Source organism: Chanos chanos, chromosome 5, assembly GCF_902362185.1.
Source record: "Chanos chanos chromosome 5, fChaCha1.1, whole genome shotgun sequence".
In the NCBI taxonomy this organism is placed as follows: Eukaryota; Metazoa; Chordata; class Actinopteri; order Gonorynchiformes; family Chanidae; genus Chanos; species Chanos chanos.
Genome location: NC_044499.1, coordinates 17614740 through 17636461, shown reverse-complemented (window position 1 = coordinate 17636461; position 21722 = coordinate 17614740). Strand labels below are relative to the sequence as shown.

The window sequence follows — 21722 nt, the reverse complement described above, 5'->3', positions numbered from 1 at the left end:
ACATTGGCAGGCAGGCAGGCAGGCACCATGCTGACACACACAGTAAACATCTGTGGTTGACCAGATTAAAGCCAAACCAAGCACAATCCTTTTATATCACATACAAGGACATTTTTGAAAGGTTTGTAATCGTTGGCCTCAGGAGTGAATTAGTCAATCTGTGAAAAGTTATCCAAAACAGACTGTGGCCACACTGACTGAGAGGGGAAAGAAGAAAGGTCTGGAGGAACAGGCATGTTCTGCTGACAGGTGTAATCCTTGACATTTTTTGGTCCAGATAGGAAGGAGTCCTGCTCTGTGTTTCTGACTTTACTCTGAGATCATTCAGTTTCAGTTTCCTGTTATTTCATATGAGAACACATCCAGCTCCCAGACACAGGAAGAGAGTTCTGAATAAATGTTGCTTCAGCTCTTTCTCTCTTAAGTGAGAAATGAGGCAAACATGAGGGAAGGGATGGTTTAATTAAAAAAGAGAACAAACACACACACACACACACACACACACAGAGAGAGAGAGAGAGAGAGAGAGAGAGAGAGAGAGAGAGAGAGAGAAAAACAGTTCAAAGTTGCTTCATTGAATTTTGTTAAAATGTTATTTCAAGAGAAATGAAAGCCATGGTTGGTACTGTTACAATGGAAACAAACAGTTTGTCATAATTTATTATCATAAACACCATATTTCCATTACAAAGCTATTCACACCATGCTTGCTCATCTCTCCCCTATCATTCAGTGGCTAGTTCACCTTCACAGAAATAACATAGCCATGTAGTCAATAGGAATGCAGTTTTAGTCAACTGAAAGAAGCTGATGATGAAAATGATTGAAAGTTTTTGAACAGAAATGGGTGTAGAGGACATAGTTTCTGGATGTTTTTTTTACTCTAGACTGGTTGGAGTCTGAAGAGCATCTGGGATCATTCATTTCCTCTCAGCGTGGCTACATGCCCTTATATAACAGGCTCTTTCATGGATCAAGTCTCATGTGGGGAAGGGGGGGGGCATGTTCTAGGACATCTTGTATTTTATTTCTTAATCATTTATTTAACCTTTTATTTTATGCTAAATTATCCAACTGAGACCCCAAATCTCTTTTGCATTGAGTTTCTGGTTAAGAATAATGTGATTTATACTGCAAAAACATTAAAATAAAAAAACAACAAATAAATATCAAAAACACTGATCAATAGTGTAGTCTAAAAAACTGAGTAGGATGTCTCTAAGAAATTCTTGATCGTTTTTGGAGTTACTTGTTGTTGGACCTTGTAGCCTTAAGGATTTATTTGAGATTTAATCCAGGACTAAAGAGCAGAGCAGCCCAAAGCATTTGGGGTGAAAATAATCTCAAACATATATGGGATTACAGAAATTCTGATCACATATTAATGTTTGTAACAAGAACATCTTTTATTTGTACATTTATTTGCAATGGTCATAATACATTTAATCAAGTCATGAGTCATCATGCCTGAGTATTAAACACAATGGAAATTACTTCAAATACACATGAAGAGAAACTGGTGAATAAAAAAAAAAGCTATTACCTAAATTTAGCCTTAGTCTTCCCTTCAGTGAAACTGAATCATGGGCATCACAACAGCTGTGATCACTCAAAAGGACGTGACAGAATTTATGAGCTTTGTTGAAAATATATTTTTTTTAAACCAAACAAATATGCAGGCTATACAAATATGTTTATTATATACTTTTTAAAGATTCATTTTTTGAAGAAACTGCTGTGTGTTCAATAGTGGCACCGCACAGGGACTTGTTAACTTGGCCTCAACATATGTTTTACTAGAAGCTTCTCTGAAAGACCAGTAAAAACCCAAAGCTATTTACTGAGACATTGAAATAGCATATGGAATTTTCTCTCCACAGGGAAAAGAGACAATGGAAGTACAGTCTGGGTGAAAGCGTATACTCATGTCAGAAACAGTTGCAGATGAAAACTTACTGGAAAGCATTTTAAAGGTGGGGTGTCTGAAAAGTGGTAGTCAACCTGTAAGTTCTTTGGAAGTCGTCTGTGGAAACGACAGAAAATGAGTGGTCACCATGAGATCATTTTAGGACAATGACTGAAGTCAGGCTTTAGGGGAATGATGGAAAAAGCAGAAAATGCTCAGACAGATCTAATGTTGAAAGAGCTCAGTATTCCATTCCTAGTCATGAATGGGTCTTCCGTTTCATTTCATGCCAATTAACCAAAGGCGGCTGGATCTGCTATTTAAATTTTTCTCCACTATTCATTTTTACCCCTAACACTAAAGCATCTTCTGTAAAAGTTTAATCATGGCTGGTGGTCAAATTTTTGAATGAACTGTTACATTAAACATACACACACACTCATCTATTTATTTGTTTTTGGTTGGTTGTTTGTTGGTTGGTTGTTGGTAACAAATCAAACCGATGGAGAGATAAAGAGTTATGCTAAGAGAGGAAACTGAGAGTGGAAATGTGTGAAAGCATTGAGTCCATACACCATTTTCATGATATATAACATCAGCATTTCAATTTCTTAAACCAAAGATATCTGGCATTATCCTCAGAACTATTTGCAATTGTTATGGACTATTTATATGTATACAGATAAATAGATACCTCAACTGATTTAAGCTAATATTGTTAACTATGGATTTCTGCAGTGAGGAAATTCTCTCTCATTAGGGGGAAAAGGAACTTGAGTGTGCTGTTCTTTTCAAACCAAAGCAGTAACAACTACAGCAGTAACAACAACAACATCAACAACAACAACAAAAATGGTTTCTTCTAATGATAAACTGCTTTGAATTCCGAGAGATAAAATCGATACAATGTCAGAAAAAATTGATACAATGTCAGAAAAGACACTTTCCAGCCCAACATGTATTTAGTTTGTAACCTTGGTCTTAAGAATGGTCATTTTCACCAAATTTCACTCATGATCTCTTCTTGAATGTTTGTGGTAAATTCAGTTCATGCTTTTAACATACATGGAAGAAATGACACAATGACATGAGATTTAAATGTGGCCATTGCTGAATTAACGCAATGGCAGTAACTTCCTTCCTCTTTTTGCTGTGTAAACTGTCTGAAAGTTTATAACCAGAGTGTCACCGGACACAAGGAAATAACATAAGATTAATTCCTCTTTTTGTCACGTCTGTCTGTTACAAAAAGTCATGGGCTTGAGAGCTGAAATTAAAAACTATCAAATCACCACCTACGGGAAATGGCGAAATGGCGTAATTCTCTGTGATATAACAGTACTAGCGAAAAACATTTTGACCAGTCTCCTCTGCAATTTTTTTTTCTAACACCAGACATGACAGTGATGAAATCTTCCCTTGTACTGTAATTATTTCTCGGCATTTTTGACCATATTTCGTCAAAATGTCTATTATGCTTCCAAGTGAGGTATGAATACTCGTTACTGGAAAGCTCCTGTGTTATTAGTCATTATTTATTCACAGACATTGTCTTGGGTGTAGAACACATCGCAATGTGCTGAGTGGTTGAGGAGAATGGGCAGTAGCTTTTAATCTTCATAATAAGTGTGTCAGAATGGAAGATGCTGACTTCTGAGTATTTGGTATATCGAGATCAGGTTGCCTCTACTCTTGACTTCCCTTAAACTCCACATATTTATGGGATATTTGTGTATTTGCAAGGGCTTTGAGTTCTCACATGCTTCTACGCCTTGTAAACATGTCATCCCTTATCAAAGGCTAAATGCATTGCTCCATGTATCAGCTATTTGCAGACCAGCTGGCTGTTACTTGAGGAATGACTCAAATTGGACTGATTCCCAATTGCTGTTTAGTGGTTCCTCAATTAATATATGTCAGAATAACTCATTTCCTGGTCCAGCTGAGGGAAATTTTGTCTTTAATTATGGGATCATATCATGCGCTAGTCAGCTGTTAGACACTGCATCTCTGTCATACCTGTAACTAGTTTTCTAAATAAACAACACTGATCAATCACGATAAAGAAAGAAGAAGTTGATTCCACAGTAATTCAGCATAAAAATACAGGCATGCTTACAGGTAATAAAAACATGATGCACTGGGTTAAAGTAAAGCACAGCTCACATACACAGCAATGCTACGTTTAATGACATAGAGGCATGCTCAGTCAAGTGATACGTTCATGGAAAATTACTGAGCAGATTCAAAAGTATTATGACACCATATCAGTAAGATAGACCTGTGAAAATTCATAAATATTTGTTTATGCAACTTCTGAATACACAGTCTGCAAATTCATGTACCCAGAGCACATTTTAAAAACATTTTTACATCATTTTCATGACTGACCAAGAGTACCCTACAAGCATACAAAAATTAATCAATCTTTAAAACTGGGTTTCAGAACTAGCCCAGAAGTGTATTTCTTGTCTCAGATTTGTCCATTTCAGACATGCTCAGCCAATGTAACAAGAAACTGTTTTAAGATAATCATTCATTAGCACGTATCATTTCAACACGCTATCGCAAGAGTTCTGAAATTTCTATTCATACTTCATTTCATTCTAGTAAAAGCTGTCAGTTTGAAATAGTCCAGGTTTTCGCCCATTTTTACCCAATATCAACTATCTCATCCAGTTTGTTTTCTTGTCAAGCAACTATTTTGTAACAGCATTCTGGCAAGAAAAGGTTGGGAGTGGTTGTTTGTTGCAGTCAGCTTGGCATACTCAAGGCTGTTTTAACAGACAGCGATTTCATGTTTTTGTGAACACTCCAGAAAAAGCTTTATGGCAAATTTTGTTTGCAACATATTCTTTCAGGTTTTTTTTAACGATTTTTTTTGTCAAGTTGTCACTTTGTCATTGTTTTTGTATCTATTACCACCGGTCCAGAAACAGCTCTCATCAAGCCATAAAAAATGCATTGTTTATGTAAAGTCCTAGCTCAACAAGAAACACATCTGTGGAGAAATGGTAAATACTCTTAGTTCAATGTTTTGTTTTGTTTTGTTTTTTTCTGAGAAAAATATTTATGTAGCTGACATTTGAGTTTACTTTAAAGGACATTTGTGGATCTTTTCTGAAATCTCCTTCACAGGAGATCTGGAAGAAGATTTGCACTTGCACAGTTTCTAAAAATATGCTGACATGTTGTAGAGAATGAATGTTTTCTCTCTGTTGTGCTTTTAGAGAGAGAGGGAGGCTGGCGTTATCTGAATTGTTTCATATAAATATTCTGAACGTTGTAAATTATTTTTTTTATTAGGTGATACTCAGTGAAACTCTGTTACCATCCAGTAGTGGTTATTCCAACACTCTCCACAGGAACAGCTCTGGCCCTGATGTTTGGTGGGGTTACATGCAGTATTACTGGACATTACTGTGCAAGCAGCCATTTCCAGATTACGTTAAGAATCAATAAAATGTGTCTGACAGGCCATCTTCCACATCACCTTACCTCCTCCCTCTAGCTGCAGCAACTCCTGTTTTCCCCTCAGAAACCTCTAGAAGTCCTTTAGAAATCCTCTGGAAACCCACTTCTGATCTAGATGAAATAAACTGTAAGTGCATTCTAGTCAGTGTTGTCTAGTTTTACCATTATTATTTTGTGGTTTTACAGCAAAGAATAAAGTCTCTTTTTTGGACAGCTTGATCTACCATGGGATTACTTCCCTCATCTCTGGTCAACTTTGGCATAAACATAATGCACTCTATGCAGCCAAAAAATTGGTCACGACATAAAAAAAACAATACACTTTGTTACTCTTGTGACTCTTCCTAGCAGGATACAACCTTGACTATGTCCTTTAAACTTGAAGTTACCTTTGACGCTGTTCATTACACTAGTAATTACACACACACACACACACACACACACACACACCCACACACACACACACACACACACACACACACACACACACAAGTTTGTACTCATATTATCCTCATATTATTCTCATATTATAAGAACATTATCCTGTAACTAAAGAATACTAACCTATCCCTAACCCTAACCCTAACTTTAACCTCAATCAAAGAAATGTTTAGACACTCTTTGTTTCATCAGTAACAACAATATAGTATAGAAAAACATTGTTCTCCTTGTGGGGGACCAGCATTTTGGTCCCCACCAGGACTTTTGTCAGATTATGCTATCTTTCCGGGGGTTTACCGGTCCCCAGAAAGGTAACAGTATACGTATGCTCACACACACACACACACACACACACACACACACACACACACACACACACACTTTTTTTTGGCCTTATAATTTATATGTGGTCGTCTGTCAAAGTTCCCTCATTCATTTTGGGAGAAAACCCATATTATACAGTCTGTGTGTGCGTGTGTGTCTCCATAAGCTGTCTCTACTTATTGAGCTGTAATTCTTTGATTTGATCTTGATGATAATTGATCAATCAGCTGGATATTTTACTGTTGTGTGGAGTCAGGTGGGCATACTGTTGGGTTGGGTTCCCTGGTATAACCTGTTTCCAGTAGTCCTCAGCTATGATTTGCCATGGCAAATCTTAATGCTACCTTTTCAGGGTAATCATGACATCTTGCCACCACACACATATGTTCACGCTGTGTATTTTAATGTTTTTCTCTATGGGAATGAAAACTTATGGGAATGAATATGAAATCTCCATACGTAATTGTATAGTGTGCGTTACCATTTTACACAAGCTATACAACATCATATTACTTTTTATGGCACACTTTTAACACATTACCACACGGGGAATGGAATTCTAGTCAAGCCTTATATTCTCTTTCCGTTTTTGTCTAGACGCTCTTAGACGAGAGAATAGTCTCCGGATGACCATATTTAGTCAGACTGCGTCGGCCATAATATACGACAGCGTGCTCAGCCAATGACAAAACGATAGTGTGGAGAAAAGGGGGACTGACTAATGAAAAAATGTTGGGGTCCTGATCAGTGACTCTTAAACCTATAAATAGCAGAAAATCTCTCGCTCACTTAATTGTTTTCTGTCTCACGTAGGCTGAAGAGACTTGGAACTTGCAGAGCATTTGTTGGCTCAGAGATATTCACTGGATTTGGAATATAATATTTGGCAATACAACGTACTTTAATGGACATGAAGATCTTTGTTTACTCCGCACTTTTATTAGTTTCTCTTGCGTTCACTGTCATCGATGGTTCTTTGGGTAGGTGAAATACATATCTTTTTTTAAAAATTGCTTTTAATTGTCATACCTTAAGTGTATAGACCAGTGACTACGCGCGCCTTTTAACAGAAAGCCTCCGTCAAATCTGTCCTTGAAATCCCCTGCCATACTATATGGTACCATGTTTGACCCAAGCTATTTAGTTCACTTATCTTAATTTTTTCCTTATTTTCCTAAAGGACTAAGACAGCAACTACTTTGTCGATTAACTTAATCCATCGCTAATTTAACATTTATGCAGCCTTATACCCTGCACATTGCAGATTCACTCAGTTTTTCCACTTTCTCCATCAACAACAGGTGTGGACCAGTTGCCCAGAGCTGAAGATATCACTTGGAGGTCTTACAATTTCAAGACAGTGTTAACGTGGGGACCCAAACCTGTGAACCACACTTATACTGTTGAATTCGCAAGGCAAGTGCTGTATGCCCACCTCTAACGTTTTAAGTTTACGCAAATCCCTTAACAAAATGTTACCGTTAAATTATTATAATCGTTACATACCAAAAACGAAGCTATCTTACACTCCCAGTATCACGTTATATGCTGTCTTTGCTGAGTTGCTTTCTTACAAAAATACAATTTCTGCATCAAATGAAGTCTTATATCAGCTGTGGCAAAAGACAACTTTATTAGATTTTCTACATCAACTGAAGTCTTACCGTAGCTTTGGCAAAAGACGACTATTAAGAGACGACCAGTATTCACGATAATGATAATTCGACGTTTTGTTCTAAGCTGTGGGCGAATATCTCGCAGAGGCTTCACCCAAAAACTCAAACAAGAGTCTTCTTAACCATCATATTTGACATTTCTCTGCAGATTTAATGGGGACAGAATGAGGAACCCACACTGTATTAGAACCACAGAGACAGTGTGCGACCTCACTAATGAGCTGACTGAACTGAAAAGTTCTCACTTTGCTGAGGTCATCACAGAACCCCTGCCTGGCACCGACATGGACCTGATAGAACCTCTCTACAAACGATCAGAGATGTTCTGCCCTTACAATGACAGTAAGCATTCATGTCCATAGTTCAATCTTCAAACCTACTGATATGCAGTTAAAATCGACATTTTATGACTACAGCTAACCTCAAAAATCTTTTTTTCCTTCACAGCTTTGATTGGACGAGCTGATTTTAAGATTGAAGTTGGTGAAGACAAAACAAAGATTAGGTTGGTTATCCAGGATCCTCCCACAGCTCTATACAAGGATGGAAGACCTCTGAACATCCGTGAAATCTTTATGACAGACCTGAAGTACAAAGTAGCTTACAACAAAGCCGGGAGCACCGGCAAGGTGAGATGAGACTCATTAAAGAGCATGGCTCCTTTCAAGAGGCAGATGAATTATAACAATGTATATGTTTCTAATATGTATATTTCTATTTTGCACTGATATTAAATAATGTAACATGATCCCAGATGCTGAAATGGATCAGTTTGGGATTTCCAGTTGTTGAAATTGATGTAGAATAGATGTTTAAATAAAGTTTTATACAGTCACAATTATCACTGCAAGCTTTAAGTACACAAACGTTTACATCTCTGTAGCTTTTAAATGAATAGTGGTTTGATGCATTTTGAGTGAATGGCAATGAATGGCTCAAGACGTATTACAAGCACTTTGTTAAGTCCTCTAATGAGCGAACTTTTTTCTGTATACACAGAAAGAGACCATTTCAGATCTCAGTGAGCTGGAGTTAAGTGGATTGGATAAAGACGAGAGTTATTGCTTCAGCATTGCAGCATACATCCCCACACGGACGACAGCCAAGAGGCTTGGAGAATGGAGCTTGCCCAAGTGCTCCAAAGGAAAAGACAAGTTCTTTTTTGACGGTAAGTCTTAGTCTTTTTCCTTTACCTACAGTTTTTTCCTCCATTTTCTGCCTCAACTAAATAGTAAGTAAAGTAAATTCAGCTTGATTTGTTTTGTGTGCAGTTAGACCTACAAGAGTCAGGCATTCTCTTGTATTTTATTTAACAAGTGAACAGTGTTATGGACAAACACAGTTGTTGTTAGGGATGAATTAAGGTCAGATTGTGGCCAAGTGGGGGAGTATTTAGGGAATCAACCGTGAGTCACAGGAACTCTTGAGAATTCTGTGGAGACAGCTGTGCTGAATTCCCCAAATCTGTTCACAGAAGTTGAGGCAATTTTAAGGTCTTATCCCACAGGCCCACCACATTCTCATAAAGCACTCAGCATCGTACTCAGACACTTTCACTTTCTGATTCTGATCATGCCAGGGGATTAAGCAATTGAGAATTTTCATGATGAGGAAATAACGGACGTGCAGAACATCCGCACGTCACACAAAATGGCTGAATTTGCTTTCTTATCGAGGTGGGGCGGGGACTTTTTTTTTTTCTCCCCCGCTCGTAAATCACTTTCGCTAATAACAGCTTTATTTCCCGTTCCATTTCCTTTCAGAGTACGACCTGAGCGTGATCATCGGTGGCATCGTTATTACTCTGGCCTTTCTCTTCTCTGTCATTGCATTGGTGGTGGCATGCTGTAAACGAGGAGAGGCAGAGAAAAAGCTGGAAAAGAATGAAACTGCTTCTGAGGTGTAGAGGGAAGATAACAGCTAAATGCTTTTCAAGTGGCCGACTGGGGCTCTCGTGGTACGGCTGGACCGTAACCATCCTTTTTCTGGTGGGGAATAGACTGGGGTTTGTTTTTTATCTTCCTGTGAACAGGAAAAAAAAAACCTGCACTACAGTGGTTTCTGTGAAACACTTAATATTTTAGGTATGTCACACATATCTGAATTTTGTCTTTGTAAATAATCAGACAATTTAAAGAGCATCAGTTTGAAATGGTTCTGACCACTGAACACTTTCCATATTCAGTTATATACTGTTGATGTGAGGAAGTAGTACATGGTATTGTGTTTTATTTAAGTATTTTTTTTGTACATTAAGATTTTGAAAATGTTCATTTTATACTGTATAGAAATACTTTAGTTTTGTACTTAGTTTGTCCCTTGTTCTATTTATTTTAAGAGATATATCTGCTTATTTATGCTAAATATTTATTGAATACACCACTGAGAGAAATCTATTGCATTCTCTTATTGTTCATTATTTGCATAAAATTATCTATTTTTCCAGTGATACTGTTCAGTCAAAATAACTAAATAAAACATTGTATCTTATATTGTGAAGCTTTAATTGAATTCATATTTACTGCAAACCTTAAAAGCCATTATAGAGCTGGCATATAAATTTATATTGCCTCAACAATTCTTCTGATGTAAATACAAAATCTGCAACAGATTTTTATGGTTGTCATGAAAGGGATGTTTCTGACAAACTTCTTTCTAAGAAAATAAAATAATAACCAAATCAGATGAAATGTGGTTGTATGGTGCCACCTGCAAGACTGAAGAGGGTTTTACAGTATTGAGAGAAACCGAGCATAAAATATAAAATCTACTTACCAGAGAAAGCAAATTAATCTAGTTCTAGTTAACTACTTCTTTTCATTACAACAGCTAAGATACGGGGCAATCCAAATTTCAAGTCATTTCAAAGTAGTCTGAAAGCACACTGGCTGTCTTCATTTATACAGGAAAAAAACCCCAAAACTCCTTTGAACTCTGTATGTGAGAAATGAAAACAGTGACACTTAAGAGGGTGAATTGTTCCTTCTATTCATAATACGAACGGATAAAAAGACAGGCAAAAGGACAATTTGAAAATATATTAACATGTTTTCAATAACTAATATAAATATTCAGAACCATTAACTACTTTGCTTGACACTTATTTCTTCCCTTAAATATGCATTTACTATAACTTCCCCACAAATATACAAACAGCAAAACTTTAAAATACACAACAGAAAAAAACAGAGTTATAATTAACCCATTAATGAGGTGATATCAGACAGTACTTCCTTTGGAAAAGAATAACGTCCACTTTGTCAACAGAGTAGTGAAATCACAGTTCATTGACTAAGGCACTCCACGTTCTGTAGGGTAACATTCAAGATTTACAGATGTAAATCCACTCCAGATAAATATGAGAATCATAATAAAATTCGAACATGAAAGCAAAACGTAACATACTGAAAAACGCTAGAGTACACTGAGGAAAAATGACCTCATTCCATTGTTTTTAAAAATCTTTTGATGAATCTCTCTTTGAGAGATAAAAAGTCCTCAAAAGTGAAATACTTCCCAAAGTCAGAGAAAACGGATCTGTTTCCCACAGTTATGCATTCCTGCATTAGGTCATTTAATTTGCTAGTTGGACAGAATTACTTGGGCCTTCATCCAGGCATGATGGACACACAGGTCACCTTTAAGAGCCAAACTCCACCGTGTCCTTGGTTATGGGCTTGAACTCAAAGTTTCCCCTGCCATCCATGTGCAAATAGAACTGGAATGAATTTAAAAAAGAGTGCACCTGGTTAAATGAACAGTGTTGAGGTGAAACACTTAGAAACCAGCATTTCTTACAAGGACTGAATCATATGGTCTCTGTAGCCTAACAAATGAACTGCTCTCCTTTCTCTTCCTTTTAAAATATGCTAAGAAACAGGTCAGAGTGCCTACCTGGTGGTGTTTCCATAAGGACTTTCTGTGAGAAACCGTGAAGAGTGTGATGCCAACCTGAAAGAAAAAGGAAAGAAACGGTGGGCCTGTCAAAGCTCTGGGGTGAGTGTATTTTGACTCCAGCATTTCATATTACACCATATTAACCTGTCAGTATTTCACAAACACAGTTATTTCATTTACTTAATTTACACGTAAACATCATGGAGACACACTGTTATTTTCCACGGATTTCAGTGTATTGTGTGTCTAAGATCCACGGGTGAGTGAATGGAGAAACACAGTTACCTTCCTGCAGTGGCTATAGATGTAATCCTCCACGTCAACGCTCACAGCACTCGTGCACTCGTCCAGAATTGCAAACTGGGGCTTGTGATAGAACAGGCGAGCCATCTGAACAACGACATAACAGAAGTCAGCACGAGGTGAGTCTTTTCATACTGAAATAAAAACGGACTTATTCAACTTAGCCAGAAATACATAATGTGATCCATATCTTGCTATGGCAATACCTCTGGATTATTTTGCATGCACTCAAAAGCATAACGGAAACAAAGTTTCTTGCTAGAAAAAATATCTTTTTCATTATCATCAGTTTAGTGAAACAAAGACAGAACTTACCGCCATCCTTTGTTTCTCTCCTCCGCTGAGAACATCCATCCAGTCCTGCACGCTGTCCCAGCTTCCCTCCCTGTCCAGAATGTGTCCCAGTTGGACATTGTCCAAGTATTCCTTCAGTATCTGTCCAGTGTAAAAGGTACGTCAGATTACGCAGAGTAGGACTGTCCTATCCTGCTGACTGCTCACACAGCAAACTAATATGAATTAAGAATATGAATTAAGATGTATACATTTCAGGGCCTCAGTTCTCAAAGTTCATTAAATATAGCATGGTGTTTCAGAGCAAAAAGCCTCAGATATCTGGGCCTTGCTGGGTGAGAACAAAGCAGTTTTGCCCAACATGTTCTGTCTGAAGAACAAATGCCATAGTGCATTAGAACTGAATATTGAGGAAGTTTGTCTCCATAATGGAAGCCTTGTGGTCTGTAAAATAATACATATTTCAGACGAACTTTGAAAGCTAATGTTGAGAATGACCCGAAATATAGGCTATAAATAGATAAGTTACCTTAACTTTAGCTTGAGACTACATATGAGATGCAACAAATCTAAAATGGTTTCACATGAAATATTAGAGCCTTTTTCTCTACCCGATCAGAGGTTCCTTTCCTCTTCTGGTCATCGTGTGTGTCAGGATAAATCACCTGGTCTCTCAGAGAACCCAGAGTCATGTACGGCCTCTGTTTACAACACATATGTAACGTACATCATATAACCATGATAAACAATCACATATTCAAGCATGTCTAATTGGCAACAGCTTTGTCAGAGATGTCTGTGATGACGGTTTCAAACAGAGACAGGATTACCTGAGGCACATAGAATAGTTTCCCTCTGTGTGGTTTGGTAAGCTGTCCCCCAAAGACTGGCCAAAGCTACGAGATGGATAGGTTAATGAGAACTGAGCCATTAATCAAAAGCAAAGTATAAATACCTAAGGTAAAATGTCACAGTTTATGATTCCACTGACCTCTCCCAGGACACGAAAGAGTGAGCTCTTTCCACATCCGTTGGGCCCACAAACAAGTACATTAGTTCCAGATGTCACCTGGGAATGAGAAAAAGCAAAGAGAGACGCTGACTTGCTAGACTATTTAATCAACACGTGGACAACAACATACAATATGAAAGTACTACCTCGTTTAGAAAAAAGAAAACAGAACATCACAACCATTACAGTCTGCTAAAGCTCTGACATGTAATTAGGAAATGGAAATGTTTGCCAATTATCCATTTTCCCACAGTGGTGTTCAGGGTGTTTCACAGATGAGGGTGTGACATGGTTTCATACGTAACTGACTAAACCATTTGGGAATGAAAGCACTGTTCAAATACAGGCATCATAAACTCAAACTCATGCCTCAAAAGACTCGATCACTTGCAATCACATGCATAGAGCTGTCCTTGTCTGAAAAATGAAAGAATGGCAGAGCTGCCTTTTGACAATGAAAATGATAAGTAAAAATTCACCTCAAAGGTCAAGTCTCTGATAAGGATGTCTCCATTGGGTGTGGCTAATGGAATATGCTCAAACCTGTAACAAAAAACACATTTTGAAAAATCATGTTTTATCTAATATGCACACAATGCTCTCAGTCTTATTAGGCCAACTGAGCCCACAGAAAGAGCAAAAAAAAAAATATGGTGATGCATACTTTTATAGTGTTGGTTACTTACTTGATGATATTATCTGCAAAGACAATTTCTCCACTCCCAGGGACCAGAGGAATTTTTTCTGTCATCTTCGTCTCTGGAAAATGGGGAAAAAAAAGACCACAATATTAAACGCGTCTTACTCGCGTTGAGCTTTTAAGAGGTTATGATTCTAGGTGATCCCAGAGATTGACATATGATCAAACTGTAACAGCTCATTTAACACGTAAAGAAAGAGAACCGTTGAAAATGCGTGTCTGCTACCTTTGGACGGATGCGTCACCATGGTGCGCTCGTATTTGCCAGCGTTGAGCTCCTTCAGAACCGTCTGGATCTCAGTGATCCGCGCTGTGAACCTGACGGAACCATTCAGGGTCAAGTATTGAGAAACTCCAACTGAGGTGAGCAATGAAATGAAATGATGGAGGAAAGGCCAGAGGGTTGACGGAAGGGAAGAAAGGATGGATGGAATGGGGATGTATAGAGAATGAGTCGAGCATTTAAAGAAAAAAAAAAAAAAAAGAGCGCTCACCCAGACAACCTGCTCAACTCTCTGCCTGCCAAGACCACTCTGCCCAGAGCCGTGGCCAAGCTCATCAACATACGTCCAGTCTGGTAATAGTCCTAAAAATAACAAGATTACAATGCAATGGGACTACGAACTTAATAGGACTCTTTGTCCTCACTTACAAAACAACAGAACTGAGACATAAAACCAGAGTGTGCCTGGGGGAACAGCTAGGCCCTCACTCTCTGAGAGGCAAGGAGGCAACATTTTAGTGTGTGTTTTAAATGGACATCACAACATGAATGAGTCTAAAGTTTTTTTTGTTTCATTCAAAACTATGTTTGTTGTAAACCTTTTTTTTTTTTTGTGGCTCCATATCCAAAGTCCTCTGTGATGACTTTGCTATTGCTAAAGCTGTGAGGTTGTTTAAAATCCGTGGGAGTGACAGGGAACAAAAAACCCCCCCCAAAACTAAACAAAACAGAGGACTCCAAAGTGGGATTAAAATGAATCAGAACTTTCAACAACACCAGACATCTTATAAAGTTTTAAATGTCATTCAATGTATTCATTAGCTGAGCAAATAATTCAATTTGGACTTTTTTGTTGAGCCAGCCAATGAATGAGGTGTCATGCCTGTGAAAGTACTCTGCAGGAGTTTCCTGAAACATCATTCCATCTCTGTTTACACTAAACAAGCATAGACATCTTGACCTTTATTTACCTCACTGAACTCTCTGTGTAATTAGATGACTACATAACACTTGGACTGTGCTGCACCAAATGTTTGAGGATACTTCAAACCTCAGTGACAGCCAACTCTCTAAAGAACACACACACACACAAAGTAAACAAAATAAGGCTCTTCATGGACACGGGTGTCTGTTTCAAAACAAAAATAATATTGTAACTTCAGTTTTGGCAGCCTATCCATTTAAAATCATCTACGACTGGAAAATCATCTCTCTCACGGATGTTTTTTTTAATCACTCCTGTTTCCATCAACTGCCTGGACTCACCTATACCCTGTACTATTTTAAATCCCTATCATGGTATGGCCACCTACATTAGGACACAAGGGTATCCTCTGATTCCTGCAACGCACACTATTCCCTAGATTTATCAGAAACTGTACCAGTGTTTTCATCAACACCAGGAGTCAGTGAAGTGCAATACCAGTGGGAGTCCCTGTCTAAATCTTCCAGAAGATGCTCAGCTCTGTTGTTTGTGATGCCTGACCCGCCCTGTGATACCTGCTGGGATCTGAACCTGTGATGCCACCTATGGCACATACTGTGCCGTAGGTGGCACAAGCCCACTGTGTCCCGCCTATGCTGTTCATCTTACACAGTTACATAAATTCTCTTTATTACCACCTTTGTCTAGACTCTCACCTCGCGAAGTTCTGAGTGTGTGCTGTTAAGGTGTCGCTTGTTTGAGTGATCCAAGAACGGTCGGCTGATTACCAGATATCCAACCACCATGGCAATATCTGTGGAATATTTTAATGAATCATATATCAACCTGAAACTTGATTTTATCTTTATACTCTGGAAATCAATACATTACCTCATGCTGGACCATTATTTGATTATCCAAAATAAAAAACCTAAGGAAAAAAACCCCAAACTGAATAATTATCATTCAAACTTCTTACATTTGGCAATGATGCTGTCCATCACTCCCATTGAAAAACGGAAAAAAATGAAGTTGTACAAATGATCAACCTGAGGGGAAAAGAGAGAGAAAAGAGCTAAAAAGGCAGGAAGCAGAAGGACAGCACTACAGTATGTGTGTGTGTGTGTGTGTGTGTGTATGTGAACATGGTGTACACACCAGTTTCTGGAAGGTTTTCTGGATGGTCTGCTTCTCTCTCTTGTTCCCATTGTAGAAAGCAATCTCTTCACTGTAACCTCAGTGTACACAGAAACAAAATGAGTTTCCCGTTGAAAAGATACAAAGTGAGAGAAAGAGGGAAAGGTAAGGATATCTGCTGTACCTGTTGGTAATGAGGCGAGCGTTGACATATCTGTATTCCCCTTCATATGTCTGCTCCGTGACAGTCATCTTGCTGATGGGCTTGCGTAAGTGTGTGAGCAGGAGACCAGAGAAGAGCAGGTACGTCAGCAGACTAACAGGACCCTGCAGAAGACGAATCAACCTTCACCATTCAGAATTACAACCACAGAAAAAAAAAACCAATACATAGCCTGAGGCAGACATATGTCCGATCCAATCAGTGTTCTCTAGCAGAGTCAGAGACCTACCCCAGCACCCATGTTAGAAGACAGCTTGAGTAAGTAAATCAAAATGTCCAGGAGAGGCTGCGGAGAGAGGAAATCCATAACCACACTGGGAACTTAAATCACTGTGCAAGTATTATACATATAGACTTTTTTAGACAAATGAGTACCTGATGTAGAGTATTTTTGTTTTGTAAATACTATGTTTTGCACATGTTCAAAAATAGTTTTCTTGAATACACTCCTGGGGAGTATGTTACCTTGCTGAGGTTGGAATAGAGGTCCACAACACTGTTACAGAACTTCTCCACATCCTGGGTCAGCAGCTGGTCAGGGTTGGCAATGCGGTTGTCCAGGTTACCCATTTTGTAGAAAGTAAAACCCCTAAGGGCCAAAATACAATGAAATAAGTAACTCCTTTTGGTACACACCACTGATACTGTTGTTTTTCATATTCCTGTATTTCTTAGTAAAAAGAACACTATATTGAAGCACATTTTCTACTTTGTAGGATAATTTTAATTCAGGAATCACAGAGCAGCATTTGAGTGGGACAGAGAGTATGATAGGCAGATATTCAGTAATGGAAAGACAATATACCATAAAGAGATTTCATAAATATTGGACATTGAGAAAAGCTTAATGTGGCAAGTGAAAAATGACACATGAATATGGTAATGATATCCTTACTTCAAGTAGTCATTGTAAAGATGCTGAGTGAGTCTCACACGAAAGCAGAGCTTCAGTTCATTCAAGCCCAGCTTTAGAGTGTTATTAACCAGGGATATCTGATGGGACAAAGAAAAAAAAAAGGTTTTTAATTCACATACATGTGAGAAGCAATACATTGTCTGAGAACAAATAATAACCCCAAGAGTCAACAGGATTAAAGTACTAGACCAAGTATAAATTTATACTAATTTATACAGATTTTGTCACTTTTCCTATGATCGAGTCTAACTGTTGTGAAGAAAGTTCTGTAATTTTTTGTGACAAAAATATAGAATATTTCTAACATCTTATACAGAGTATTTGATATACATTGTGAGATGGGCATAGGGAAAACACTGGTAAAAAAAAAAAAAAAAAGTGCACTTACAAACGGCATGATAGTGATAAAGCTGAATAAGTACTGCTTGAAGGCTCTTGTTGAGCGTCCAATAATTGCACTGCAAACCACAACATGCACAAAGCATACACACACGCACGCACGCACATACAAATAAACACAGCACCACCATTTTAAAATTGCCACTTCTTTCCTTGAAGTCAGCAGATGGACAGGAAAAACAGGACTGACTGCACCTAACCAATCCAGCATGTTCAGCCAGAATGATGTAAGGGATCACCACTGCCCACCCTAACTGGTGGAAAGCTACACTACTAAGAGCTAAACTGAGCAGCCAAAGATAACAAAATGGCAAGCAATTCACACTACACTTATGGTTTTACGGTTTAGATGTAGGAGGTTTCAGAGATTCAGTTTAGTCTGCACAAGCAAAAAAGAATGCTCAGCATTAGATTCAGTCACAACGTATTCAGAGAAGCGTTACTCTTATCGCTATTAAACACTTTCGGATTAGTTAGTAAAGCCAGGTCAGTAAGTAAGATAGTGAGGGTAGGCTTACCTCTCAATCATGGTTCCATTATGAATCATCCACACATCACAGTAAGTGCGAGCTACAAGCATAGCTGCAATGAGAAGCATGTATCCTGACTAAAAGATATGAGAGAAAAAAAAAACACAGAAAGAAAGGTCTTAAGTCTTTAATAACAGTTAAAACTGATGTTAAGTATAGTGTTTTGATTTGGATCCTGTCTAAACTTTTCCTCTACCTGCTATAAACCAATTCAAGAAGTTCCTTAGAGGAATCAGAACAGCAGACAACAAAAAACGACAGTAGAACAGATGACAATGAAGTCAGCCAACCTCTTTGCAGAATATTTGTGGTACCATGATTTTCAAGATGTGACCAACACGGCTGAGAAACACCTTGTCCACCGTGGTCTTGTCCTTCTTTCCATTCTTCTATACATATTAGACATTTCAGAGGTTAAATACAAAGAATACCATAAAACACATTTCAAGAAACATGCTTTTGATATGTTTTTCCTTTTAAATATTCTCGTACGAATGTGTTTCAATTATTTTAAACTTTACATGCTTTACTTTTCTAATGTCACACAAAATAGTAAGACGTCCTTACATGACTGTCCAATCGTGGTTCTGATGATTTCTTCCACCTGACGAGACAAACAGGGACATATGATTAGATTTGCGCACTGCTGAGTACCTTTGATGAACATTAATAAAATGAGTAATGAATCTGAAAACATCTATTGTTCGAATTTGAAAACCGCTATCAAATAATGATATTAGGCATATCAAGCTGCTAGCAAAGCATCTTAGCCCCCGAACACCACATCAGTTCCTTATCGCGTGCGGCTAGCTCGCACTTGGCTGTCAGTGATGTGAGAGGGTATAAATGACAGTGAAGAGTTTCACAACACTCTTGCTGAATAAAATGACATTAATCGTCAAAAATATGTTATCCTACCCGTTCAGTTTTGAGAAACATCGTCGTTGCTTCAGCAGGTACAAAGCAAATACTATAGCACCTGCCACTGATGAATTTTTGGCTGTCAGATACTTACTGACGGCCGCCATCTTTACAATAACACCAATCAGGTAATCAGGAAGCACGAGGAGCACTATGGGAGTGGAATGCAAAAAGTGTACCGTCTTCAGTTCCTATTGTCTGAGCTATGATTTAGTTCAAACATGATGAAACATCATGTGTTTTCCCCCTCTCATTCCGCATGAATTAACATAGCAGGGCATTATGTATCCTTCATATGGCCCTATTAGGATTACTTCAGTGAACACGCAGATGGGAATTAAGGCTTTCAAGAAAAAAACATCTACAGGCTATGCATTGGCCAGCGAGAGATGGGGAGAGAGAGAGAGAGAGAGAGAGAGAGAGAGAGAGAGAGAGAGAGAGAGAGTGTGAGTGAGTGAGTGAGAGAGAGAGAGAGAGAGAGAGAGAGAGAGAGAGATGCAATGCTGTTTAACGCCACAAGATGCTCTCAGAACGTCAGCACTGAGTGAACTCCATGAAAATAGTTTTTGTACGTGTATGATTTGGCATGAATTGATGATAGCCAGGGTAGAGATTCATAGACTAAAGCAAGTCCGTAACTTGCGTATTAGTGGTTTTACCCCACGGATGATTAGTTTATTATTTGGTGTACAAATTCGTGACATTTGATGTGGTGGTTTTCCCAGCATTATATTGTTCTCGTTATTTTCTGTTACAACGCATAGATAGATAGATAGATAGATAGATAGATAGATAGATAGAGAGACAATATTTCCACGAACTGTCATGTCTTTAATCTTCTCCGCTTTTCACGCCCCTCTCTCCATCTTTTACGCCCTCCTCCGCCTCCACGCCTCTCTTCACTTTTTATACGAATCAGTTTCGTTAGAGTAGACCTTCTCTGTGCTACGTTTTGTTGTAAAGCATAAATGGGAACACAGACTAGTGCCCGGAGCCAGTACGCCACTCAACACCTGTTTTTTCGACTTGTATAGAAAACAAACGGAGTGTCCTGACTCACATAGTTGACCAATGACGAGGTTCATCAGAAGTCACGTGACAAGAATTTGGCACTCGTAAAAGAAAACTTCTTTTGACTGTACTCGCGATTACACTTGTGTCCGTTCACTGAAATGGATGTGTGTCCTACCTGTGAGCCAGATGAAGTCATGATTCTGTGGAATATATTTGGGATGTTCTATCGATATGTTAGAGTACAATGCAGAGTAACAAATATTTAAGTGAGTATTTCTATCTAAATGCCTTCGAAATCTGCCGAATGTCCGAACCAATGACTCTTGACATGTCATGTTAGTGTAACTTAAATAACGCTAACTCGCTAACGAGATCATTTTAGCTTCTTTGGATAGTCAATACTTAGGTAAAGTTCATTAAGCTAGCTGTCTACGACGTCTGATGCTTTTTAACCGAAACATGAAAACTAACATTAAAAGTGGACCCTTCAGTTCTGTGAATGTCAAGCTTGTCATTTCAGTCCGTTCATTTAAGCTCCTCTGTAAACACTGGCTGTAAACATTGTGTGTTCTGGTAGGTGACAGGAAAATGTTTAAATCGTAACGTTGTTTGTTTTCTTTGTAATTTTAGTATTTTTAATTATGTTGTTCGTCTAGTTTGCTTAGGCAAAGAATGAGATGAGTTTCCTGTACAATGATAAAGATCGGCGCATCTTTTGCATTCTTTATCTGTTGGAACGAGAAACAGCTAACGTAGTTACTTTTAGTGGTTGATGATGTTTCATTTTCTGTTGTACTACATTCTACTGAACTATGACACTTCCTTTAAATACCTCCTTCCACATAATGGTTTTGCACCAGAGATCAGGACATTTCTAGATGTCGTAAAATTCACACACCATTCTCAGAATAGAGATTTGTGAATTGCCTTTAAAACATATTACAGTGACTTTGTGTTGTGGCCTTTCTCTCTTTAAAATGACCACAACATGAAATCAAAATTTGCAAAACTGTTTGCAAATTTCTGCCACATTGTAGAATGTATCTATGTACAAAAATCTCTTAGTTAAGGGAAGATATGATTGTCATGAGAAGATTAAACTCTGCTCTTGCTGTTTCACCTTTCATCCTGTTTGATACGTGTATTTAAGCCTATATAAATAACCTTTGATGAGAACAAGATAAACAATTGTTTTTGATATTGTGGTCCCTAAATGCAACAGTGGTATCTCCCCCTTCTCCATTCTCTCATGGCCCCCCTGCAGTGTGTTCAGCTCTCCACGGACAGGAGTGTGGGATCTACGGCTGACCCGGTCAGGATCTCTCTGCGCCCAGCTGGCACGGCGACAGCAGAAGCGACTGCTGGGATGTCAGGGCAGAGCAGTGGCAACAGTGGGAACAAGCAGTC

General features: G+C 38.4%; 2 protein-coding genes across 3 annotated transcripts; one reads left to right on the top strand and one right to left on the bottom strand.

Annotated features, from left to right (window-relative positions):
* The first annotated feature begins 7055 nt into the window (after positions 1-7055).
* f3b (coagulation factor III, tissue factor b) lies at positions 7056-9807 on the top strand. Its single transcript, XM_030774719.1, has 6 exons — positions 7056-7125; positions 7447-7561; positions 7970-8163; positions 8269-8450; positions 8821-8989; positions 9585-9807. Exons 1-6 carry the CDS (start codon positions 7056-7058, stop codon positions 9725-9727), a joined length of 873 nt encoding a protein of 290 aa, XP_030630579.1. The 3' UTR covers positions 9728-9807.
* Positions 9808-11461: 1654 nt separating this feature from the next.
* On the bottom strand, positions 11462-19408 carry abcd3b (ATP-binding cassette, sub-family D (ALD), member 3b). 2 transcript variants are annotated; one of them, XM_030775243.1, is made up of 23 exons: positions 19296-19408; positions 18948-18987; positions 18671-18769; positions 18369-18457; positions 17840-17909; positions 17431-17528; positions 17001-17124; positions 16765-16821; positions 16497-16639; positions 16334-16403; positions 16155-16224; positions 15892-15989; positions 14522-14613; positions 14254-14345; positions 14014-14086; positions 13807-13870; positions 13307-13384; positions 13146-13211; positions 12927-13016; positions 12337-12456; positions 12004-12108; positions 11716-11772; positions 11462-11539 (listed from the first exon to the last, which is right to left on the bottom strand). In XM_030775243.1, the coding sequence occupies exons 1-23, from the start codon at positions 19406-19408 to the stop codon at positions 11462-11464; spliced, it is 1986 nt and encodes a 661-aa protein (XP_030631103.1). The 2 variants fall into 2 exon arrangements, with proteins under 2 accessions (XP_030631103.1, XP_030631104.1); XM_030775244.1 differs by having other exon boundaries at positions 18948-18984; positions 19299-19408.
* Between the last annotated feature and the right edge of the window lie 2314 nt (positions 19409-21722).

Bases quoted from the DNA above. Each gene is read 5' to 3' on its own strand.
- f3b (XM_030774719.1), top strand. From the start codon at position 7,056: ATGAAGATCTTTGTTTACTCCGCACTTTTATTAGTTTCTCTTGCGTTC. The intron at 7,562-7,969 runs GCAAGTGCTGTA...ATTTCTCTGCAG, and splicing joins TATACTGTTGAATTCGCAAG to ATTTAATGGGGACAGAATGA. The intron at 8,990-9,584 runs GTAAGTCTTAGT...ATTTCCTTTCAG, and splicing joins AGACAAGTTCTTTTTTGACG to AGTACGACCTGAGCGTGATC.
- abcd3b (XM_030775243.1), bottom strand. From the start codon at position 19,408: ATGGCGGCCGTCAGTAAGTATCTGACAGCCAAAAATTCATCAGTGGCA. The intron at 13,385-13,806 runs GTGAATTTTTAC...TCTCATTCCCAG, and splicing joins TCAGAGACTTGACCTTTGAG to GTGACATCTGGAACTAATGT. The intron at 13,212-13,306 runs GTCAGTGGAATC...TCCATCTCGTAG, and splicing joins TCTTTCGTGTCCTGGGAGAG to CTTTGGCCAGTCTTTGGGGG.